The following is a 9,773-nucleotide window of genomic DNA, read 5'->3' as shown; positions in this document are numbered from 1 at the left end:
TCAGTTTCCTACTACTTGATAGTGGCAGGGAGGGAGAATGAACAATAAAGCATGATTATGAATTATTAATTATGAAATTTGAAAAGTGCCTGAGACATCTGAACTGTTACTTTTAGCCATCAGTAGGTACACAGGAGATCCCTAATGTGCTTTCAGCCTCTCTGCCCATGGACAGCACCAGCATCACCACTGCTGGACCCATCAGGCTCAGTCTGAGCTGTCCTTTCTCCAAGCTGCAAACAGAACCTGCCCCCAGCCAGTGCCCTGCAAACAGGCAGGGTTCTGTAGGGCCAAGGAGAGTGCACAGAGATTTGGGGTCTGTGAGCGCTGTCAGGGAGAGATCAGGCACAGGGAAACACCTGCAGGAGGAAAATCTGCAGGAAGCAGAGAGAGGATCAGGGAAGGAGAGAAAACAAAACCCAGCAATGCTGTGGCAGGGAGAGTTTAGAGATGTCCACAGGATCCCCTCCAGTGCAGCCCTTCCCTCTGAACAAGCCCCCTCCCTCCTGTCCCCCAGCCAAGCCTCTGCCCTCAGGGCCGGGGCTCCAAGGCGTGAAGCCCCTCCTGTGCAGGCAGAGCTGCAGCAGAGCCGTGGGGCAGCTCTGCAGCCCCGGGCCCAGTTCCCTCTGCAGAGCACAGGGCTGGGAGCAGCTGCCCGGCCCTGGGGGCTCTGGGAGGGGGCACAGCTGGCTCAGGGTGACGCTGTGCCCAGTGCCCGGCTCTGGGCAATGCTGTCAGTGCAGCCAGGCAAGGAGCTGCATCTCCCTTCATCCAATGCCAGCATAAGGACACTTGGGAGTCTCCCTGAGATTTCAGTCCAAGCTGGGAGCTTCAATCCAGGATGCAAAGCTGCCCAAGAGCTTCTCTGAATTCTAAGATTGATGGGGAAAGGCAGAGGTGTTCTGACACGGAAAATGCTGCTGGGTTGATGAAATGAGCAATGTGAGTCCTTGGCTACAAATGTGGAGCTGGGCTGTGGGGATCCATCTGCTCTCAGAAATATCTGGTGATCTTTAAGGAAAAGTTGGAAGCATGAACATCCTCCATTTGAGAAAAGTGAAAGCCCAGAGAACCTCCAAACAGAATGAAGAGACAGATCATCTTCCCTCAGTCTCCAGCCATCACTTTGCCTCACAGAACTCTCTCTGTTCTCCCAGAAGGCAGCAGAAGTGTCAAGGGATTCTCATGTCCAAGAATAGCAGGAGAGATATGTGGGGAGCGTAGAAACAAAACTTCAGGACTCTTAATTGTAGAAGCGTGTTGGTGTGTGTTACAGAGGAGGGTGCGTGGGAACTAACTTTGATTGTGGATACAGGTATCTCTGCTAACTCTTCACTGTCCTTTCTCCATAAACAGGTCCCCATGTGCAGCCCCAGCAAATGTCCAACAGCAGCTCCATCAGCCACTTTCTCCTGCTGGCATTGGCAGACACGCGGCAGCTGCAGCTCCTGCACTTCTGCCTCTTGCTGGGCATCTCCCTGGCTGCCCTCCTGGGCAACGGCCTCATCATCAGTGCCGCAGCCTGCGGCCACCACCTGCACACGCCCATGTTCTTCTTCCTGCTCAACCTGGCCCTCAGCGACCTGGGCTCCATCTGCACCGCTGTCCCCAAAGCCATGCACAATTCCCTCTGGGACACCAGCACCATCTCCTACAAAGGATGTGCTGTACAGCTCTTTCTGTTTATCTTCTTCAATGGAGCAGAGTATTTCCTCCTGACCATCATGTACTTCAACTGCTACGTGTCCATCTGCAAACCCCTGCACTACGGGACCCTCCTGGGCAGCAGAGCTTGTGCCCACATGGCAGCAGCTGCCTGGGCCACTGCCTTTCTCACTGCTCTGCTGCACACAGCCAAGACATTTTCCCTGCCCCTGTGCCAGGGCAATGCCTTCGGCCAGTTCTTCTGGGAAATCCCACACATCTTCAAGGTCTCCTGATCCAAATCCTACCTCAGGGAATTTGGGCTTATCATGATTAGTGTCTTTTTAACCTCTGCATGCTTTGTGTTCACTGTTTTCTCCTACGTGCCGATCTTCAGGGCTGTGCTGAGGATCCCCTCTAGCAGGGACAGCACAAAGCCTTTTCCACCTGCCTCCCTCACCTGGCCGTGCTCTCCCTATTCCTCAGCACTGCAGCCTTTGCCTACCTGAAGTCCTCCTCCATGTCCTCCCCATCCCTGGATCTGGTGGTGTCAGTTCTGTACTCAGTGGTGCCTCCAGCCCTGAACCCCCTCATCTACAGCCTGAGGAACCAGGAGCTCAAGGCTGCAGTGTTGAGAGTGATGAGTGGAGGTTTCAGAAACACTGAACTGCTGGCCATTTTCTGCAAATCTATTGTAATAGAAGTAATTTTTGATACTGCTTGTTGGTTTCATTTTGGAGGCTCTGTTTCTTTGTTTTCTTTCTCAATATTGTCCACAAAGAAATGCCATTGTTTGTGCCATTTCTCATTTTGTTTCTCTCCACCTTCCCTGTGGCCACAGACTGTGTCAGTGAGGGGCTGCACTCTCAGTGGTTTTCAATGAAAGAAAGTATTTCCCACCAGAGATCCTCCTTTTGTTGCCTTCTCTGGAGCTGCAGCAGCAATGTCTGTGTGCAGAGCTGGGGCAGATCAGTGCTGGCACAGCAGCTGTGCCCAGCAGCAGCAGCAGCACTTGGTGTTGCCAGTGCTGCTCTCGTGCCCCTGCCCTCTCGAGATCTCCTCTGGTCAAGGTGAGCCCGAGGTGTGTTAAAAGTCTCTTTTTCCAACCCAGCTGTCAAAGAAGGAGTCAGAAGTCTTCAGCTCGCGTTCTCAAGGTTCTTTATTATTTCTTATTGTCATGGTTTGACCCTAGCACCATGCCAGGGCCTCCATGAAGAGTATATTTCTAAAAGGGTTGCTGTGAGATGTTACCCGGGAACAGAACAAAACAGGCTCCCATTCGGGGATGGAGGGAAAAAACACAACTTTTTATTAATAACAATATCCATAAAGGAACACACACACACAGAGCTAAGAATAAAAACTTTCCAAATACATTCCTCCTCCCCCCTCCCTTTTCTCCACAGAATGAGATAACACCATAGATTCCCACCTTTCAGGTAATCAACTTTCAGTCCATCATCATCTTTTCAAATAATCCACCCTCAAATCCATCGGGGAGAGAGAGAGAAGTCCTCCCTTGCACCATAGGCTTCCCCCCCATGTCCAGTGCTCTCACCACTGGACACAGGCCAGGACTGCTTTTAGGGTATCTTGTTTAAGGATGCTCTCCCCAGTTCCAAAAGCAGCAGTCTCTCAACTTTGGGACACCAGTCCCCCCCCAAATTTTACCCCCTGGGGCCGAGGGACTCGTGAGCAGAGATCTTCCCCTCCACGGAGACAGAGGGCATCCCACACCCTCCTCAGCCGTCTCTGTTCACTCCACTGCTTCACTCTTGGCTCCAAAGTATTGTCTCCCCCTAAATACAGTCTCCAGGTATGGGTCTGTCCATGGCCATGCAAGAAAGAGTCCCGCTCAAGGCCACTCCATCATCTCTTCCCACCTAGGATTCTTCTCATCTCTCTCCCCTCATTCTGATTCAGGAGGAGCAGTATTTGCAAGGTTTCTATTACTCTACCAAGGGGTTAAAAACTTCGCCTCTGCCTGTCCAGGACTCCCACAGCTGCCGGGCACCTTCTCTCGCCACCTCCCCCGCTTCTGGCCGGCTGAGCCGCCAGCACAATCTCTGTCCCTCTCTCCGGGGGGGGGGGGGGGGGGGGGGGGGGGGGGCTGCCCAGACATCTCAAATCTCGTCAACCCCTGCATGTTCTCCTCCACCTCTGCAGCTTTTGGGGCTCCCGGCCTCCTCCCTGTCATGGCCTCCCCCTCCCCCACCCAGACACAGCTGGGCAGGGGAGAGGTCGGACCTTACTCACCCACGCCGGACTCCCAAAGAGGAAGTTGTCTGGGAATCTCCTGCTTTTAACCCCCGTGTGTTCTCAGAGGCGTATCCAGACCCTTAGTGGCCACATCAAATGCCAATTTTGAATTTGGCCACTGATTGGCCGGACTTACACTTTTCTAGAAACAAATTTCCAGCCAAACCACGACACTTATCTAAAGCATTTTCTGTCTGGCCTGCCGAGGTCTGTTCAGCAGGTCAGTCCAAGGAACGCTACTCTGCCCTGAGGCGGTGATATCTCTTTATACTAAAAACTACATGTAATTTATTTGCAGTTATTTTCCATTACCTATCATCTATGTTGGACAGTGACTTTCTACTTTACACCAATCCTAGGGTGCTACCATCACCAAGAGGATGGAGGCCAGGAAGAAGAAGGAAGAAGAACAGGACAATGCCCAAATCCCTCCATCTTGTCCCCTAGACCCCCATAGTAGAATTCTTCCAAATTCCACCTTTCACCTTGTGACAACTACTGTTATGCTGCTTAAAGTTTTATGACTTGTAATTCTTCAAATAAAGTTGGTAATTTGCTCCATGGGTGGAACTCAAAGCCGCAGGGGTCTTTGGCTGCATGCCAGGACTCCCGAGCCCCCTGCCTGGGTCTCGAGCCATCCAGGGCACCCAGAGGGATGTCCTGGGTTCCGACACTGCCCCACTGAAATAAATGGGGCAGGAGATCTTTCTCTTTTCTAATGCCTTTATTAAAAAGAATCAGCTCAGGTGGGGAGAAATCGACGGGTCGTGTCCACGCCGCCGGTGCTCCCAGGAGTGGCACGGAGGAGGAGGAGGAGGATGCAGCTGTGTCCGCTGGTCTGCAGGCAGAGCTGGGGCTTCCATCCTCATGGGGAGTTGGAAATTCCCCTTTTTTGGTCTAACATTCCAGGTCCTCTTTCTAGTTAAGACCTTTTCAGGTTAGGGTGAGAAGTAAAAGGATCTTAGTAGATACTGGATGAAGTTCCTCATCCTTAGACGTCACTTAGGTCTCTTAATTCCATGTTGGCTCGTTGTTTTTAGGGTTTTTTTTCCTGGAACATTGCAAAATCTGGTGAAATGCATTCTTATCTGCTTACTAGCTCTGGTGTCACTCCCCCCCTGCTACCTGCGGGGTCTGGTGTCACTCCCTGGCAAGCATCAGGGGACAATGGCTAATCACCAACCATGAACAGGTAATTGAAGAAGAGCTCTTAACAACAGGTGGCTGCAACATGCAGGTAACCTTCAATTCAACAGCAACCCAAGCAACTTGCTTTTTTATTTGTTTAACTTTGCAACCTGAAAAAAAATGGATAACTTTTTACTCATAACAGCGCTCAATATTCTGGGGCGCTGCAGTGGGGTGGCCTCGATGGCCGCGAGGGCCGTGGGGGTGGCCCGGGCTCAGGGCTGGGCGGGGGTCGTGGCTGGCACCCGAAAAACCACGCCGGGTTTCCGCTGGTGGAGAAATACGCGCTGGGGGTGGGGGGCGCCGACCCCCACCGGGGAGGTTTGGGGGACCTCATCCTGCTCAAGGACAGTCACCGAGCGCTGGCGGCGGCAGCGGGGGGGCTCGAGCAGGTGGGGACACCGAACTCGGGAGGATAATGGGCGGGGGCTTGAATTGGGGGGGTTCTGGTTGCGCGGGGGGCTGCAGAATTTGGGCAGTAATGGCGGCAGGACCCCTGGATTGTGGGGTGCTAGGGGGAGAAACCCAGAGATTTGGGGGTCAGGAGCCCAGTTTGGGGGGGAGATTGGTGGGGGGAGCCTTGAATTGGCGGTTTCTGGGTGGTAAGAGTGACAACCCCAGTTTTGGCGGTGTGGGATGGGGGGAACATGAGATAAGGAGTAAATGAGGGGGTTTTGGTGGAGGGGGCTCAATTTTGTGAGGAGTGATGGTTTGGGGTACCCCAAATTTCAAGGGTGGTGGGGAAGCACCAATACTTGAAGGGGGCACCAATTTTGGGACAAACTCCTGGATTGGGGTATTCTGGGCATGGATGGATGGGGGAGGATCCCTGGATTGTGCGGGGGGTGGGTCCCAGTTTGGGAAGGAAATTGGAGTTAACCCCTAAACTGTGGGGGATGGTGTGTTGGGTAACTCTAAATTTGGGTGTTTGTAGGTGAGGCCACCCCAGTTTTGGGATCGGGGGACACCCTTGAATTGGGGGGCTCTGGGGAGAGGACCCCAATTTGTAGAGATCAGTGTGGGAAGGGTGATGGGGGCACCCTAATTTTGAGTCAATGCCTGGGGGCAGCCCCCATTTTACCCCTCCCCATATTGGTCTGAGGGATTGGGTGTCGATCTGGGGCTCCCCCTGACCCGCCTGTTCCCCAGATGATTTTGGGGGTGCGCCGGGCTGGGGGCTTCACCCGCTGGTTGGAGGTCGAGTGCTCGAGGGTGGAGGAGGCGCTGGCGGCTGCGGGGGCTGGGGCTGACATCATCCTGCTGGACAACCTGGCCCCACAGGTGAGCCCCAAAATTGGAGCAGGGTCAATAATCGTAGGACCCCAAAAAAGGGGGGTTGGACTTTCAAAATGGGAATAAACCCCAAAAACGGGGCACAGATCTCCCAAAAAGTGGGGTGGTAATGCCATAGATTTGACCTCTGCCCCCACCAGATGAGTTCCCAAAATCTGGCAGGGGCCCCCAAGAATGGGAGGACGACTCCCAGGTGTGAAGCTGGACCCCAAAATGGGGATCTGGACCCTTTAAAATGGGAGGCAGACCGGTGAAATGAGTTGAAGACCTCAAAAAGTGGGATGTAACCACACAGATCCAGATTCTGCTCTCCCTAGCTGAGCCCCCAAAATCGAGGGGAGAGGCAAAATGGGGGACACCCAGGGATGAGGCTGCACGAGTAAAATGGGAATCTGCTGTAAATGTGGGGCAGCCCCGAAGATATGAGGGGCAATCCCAATTTTGGGGGGTCAGAGAGTTGGGTAATCCCAATTTGGGGGATTTCTGGGTAGAAGCACTCTTGACTTGAGGAGTTAAGGTTGGGGGACCACAATTTGGGGCTCAGTGGGTGGGCAAATGCCTGGATTGGAGGCGTTGGGTAAAGGGCCACAATTTTGGGGGGTTCCAAGTAGAGGGACCCCAATTTGGGTGGTCAGTGGGTTGGAAAGCCCTAATTTAGGGTTGCACTGGAGGTCACTGGTGGGTGGGGCTCCCAAGTGAGCAGATGTTGGGTGGGAAACCCCAATTTTTATTGGGTTTCTGGTTAAGGGGAATAACCCTTGATGTGGAGGATTTGGGGTTGAACACTGCAATTTTGGAGCTCTGTGGGTGGAGTAATCCCTGAATTGGTGGTTTCTTGTGGGGGGGACCCAAACTGGACAGATTTGGGTAGTGAGACCCCCATTTTGGGGGAGAATTCTGCACAACCCCGATGCATTGTACATCCTGATGTCCCCTGTGCCCCCAAATTTTGGGGAGGGCATGCTCCCTGCTCACGGGGTGTCCCCCCCAGGAGCTGCACGCGGCAGCGGCGCAGGTCAAGGCTGCACACCCCGGGGTGATGGTGGAGGCCAGTGGGGGCATCGTTTTGGAGACCCTCCCCCAGTTCTTGGGGCCCCACATCGACGTGGTGTCTATGGGGTGTCTGACCCACAGTGCCCCTGCCCTGGACTTTGCACTTTTGCAGGTGCTGGAACCCTAAAATCCATCCCAGGACCCTGAAAACCCACCCTAGAACCCCCAAAATCCAACCTGGGACCTACAGAAACCTACTCCACAACCCCAAAACCCAACCTGAGATGCCCAAATCAATCCCAGGGAGAGCGAAACTCACTGTGAAACTCCAAAATCCACCCTGGGAATCCTCAAATCCCAAAGGCCCCTCTGCTGAGGGGACTGTAAAATCTGGCACTGAGTCCTCCTATCTGCCAGGAGCCCCAATGTCTCAGACCTCCCCATGTTCTGGGACTCCAAAATCCATCTTGGGACCCACAAAATCTATTTTGGACTTCAAAATCTATCTTGGAACCCCCTAAATCAATTCTGGGACCCCAAAAATCCACCCTGGCCCCCTCCAACACCTACCCTGGGATCCCCAAATCTCCCCTCAGACCCCACAAGCCCACCCTGGGGATCCAAATCTCCATCTTGGGGTCCTCCCACTCACCTCCCCCCTCTAAGGTGGACCCAAAATTCCATCCTGAGGTGTCCCCTTCCCCCTTTTCTCTTTGTACCCCCAAATAAACCCCTACCTCACTCCCCCATGTCCCTCCAGTTTTTTCAGGGTGCCACCCTCAAAACCCTCAGGTTTTGCACTCGATGCAAAACCAGCCACTTTAGAACCAACAAAAGGGGGGGGATGTGACCACTGACCTGTTGAGCCCCTACTCCAAACCAGTGTCAGTTCTGCTGCTCCGTCTGGGATGGGCCTTTTGCAAGGAACTCCCATCTCCTCTCTGAGTAACTGGGATGAAAAATAAAAATCCTTTGCCTTGCTGTGGGAATTTGCAGCTGGGGAATGAGCCCATAGTTGGGACAAGAGTTTAAAGGGCTCAGACCCGGTTTAGGGGTCCCAGATCTCAGTTTGAGGGTCCCACACCCAGCTGGAGAATCCCAAACCCCTCTTTGAGGGCCACAAACTCCAGGTGGGTGGGGGGGTCCAGACCCATTTTGGAGAGCTGAAACCCCAGTGTGAGTATCCCAGATCCTGCTGGAGGGCTGCAGACCCCCATTTGGGGGTACCAGTTCTCAGTTTGAGAGTCTCACACCCAGTTTAAAGATTCCAGATTAAAGCTGGAAGGTCTCTGACCCCAGTTTAGGAGTCCAGGACTTGAACCCTTAATCTGAGTGATCCAAACCCCAGTTTAGGGGTCCCAGATCCCAGTTTGAGGGTTCCAGACCCACCACCAGCACACCTGGCACCACCACAACACTGGGAACTGGGATCAGGGGAGAAATCCTGCTGTAAATCACAAAATCAGGATCTGATTCCTGGCCTGATCCCGCCCAGCTCCATCACACCTGTGTGTGCCCACCTGCCCGCCGGTACCTTTGGGATTGCTCTAGGTGCAGTTGGTGCTTTCTGAAATAATCCACAATTTTACACCTAAATCTCCCCTGGAGTCTTTCTTTTGGGTGATTTTTGGGATTAAACAGGAACATTGCAGCTCTCTAGGATGTGGGAATTCGTCAGCCTGAATTGCCAGGCCCTTTGAATGAGCAGCATGAGATACTGAAACTGGGAAAATCCCAAAAACCACCTCAAATTTAACACAGGTGAAGGGAAAGATGCATTGATCACATTGGATTTACCTCTCTGGTCTCACTGTACTGCGCAGCAATGGGAATTATCTCTTCCAGAGTGAATTTCCAGGTGCTGACTTCAAATTCCTTCTGTTCATCTATCAGTTCTGGGATTAAAACATAACAGGGGAAAAAGAGGAAAAGGTCCCAAAGACCAAACTCTTTTCCTGTAGAGAACCTGCCTCAAGATCTGAGTAATCACTCAAACTTACACAATTACTCAAAATTTTTCAATACCTCCTAAAAATGGAGCAGCTCCAAAATTATTCCACTCCCACTCCAAATGGCTCAGTTGCTTCCAAAATGATTAAAAGGGCTGGTATTGAACCAGTATGGGACCAGTAAGAACCAGTATGGAAACAGGAAGGGATTGGTACTAGACCAATACAGGACCAGTATGCAGCCAGTAGGGCGAGCATGGGACCAGTATGACACCAGGATGGGACCAGTACTTGACCAGTATTGGACTGATGTAGGACCAGTACAGGGCAGTGTGGGACCAGTAGAGACCAAGCCAAGCAAATGCAGGACCTTTATGGGACTGCTGCTGGAACATGATGGGCCAGTGCAGACAAACACAGGCCAGTACAAACCAGTAGGAGCCAGTA

At 52.8% G+C, this 9,773-nt stretch overlaps 1 protein-coding gene and 1 pseudogene across 1 annotated transcript; both read left to right on the top strand.

Annotated features, from left to right (window-relative positions):
- The first annotated feature begins 1,724 nt into the window (after positions 1-1,724).
- On the top strand, positions 1,725-3,743 carry LOC135287317 (olfactory receptor 14J1-like; annotated as a pseudogene).
- Positions 3,744-4,758: 1,015 nt separating this feature from the next.
- On the top strand, positions 4,759-8,279 carry LOC135287479 (nicotinate-nucleotide pyrophosphorylase [carboxylating]-like). The gene is given in 4 exon segments (XM_064400783.1): positions 4,759-5,359; positions 5,362-5,483; positions 6,241-6,372; positions 7,376-8,279. Coding segments are annotated over 4 exon segments (591 nt in total). The 5' UTR covers positions 4,759-5,211; the 3' UTR covers positions 7,565-8,279.
- Positions 8,280-9,773: the final 1,494 nt, after the last annotated feature.

This window comes from Passer domesticus, chromosome 29 (genome assembly GCF_036417665.1).
Source record: "Passer domesticus isolate bPasDom1 chromosome 29, bPasDom1.hap1, whole genome shotgun sequence".
Taxonomy (NCBI): Eukaryota; Metazoa; Chordata; class Aves; order Passeriformes; family Passeridae; genus Passer; species Passer domesticus.
The sequence above is the reverse complement of the archived record's forward strand: the minus strand, read 5'-3'. Positions and strand labels throughout refer to the sequence as shown.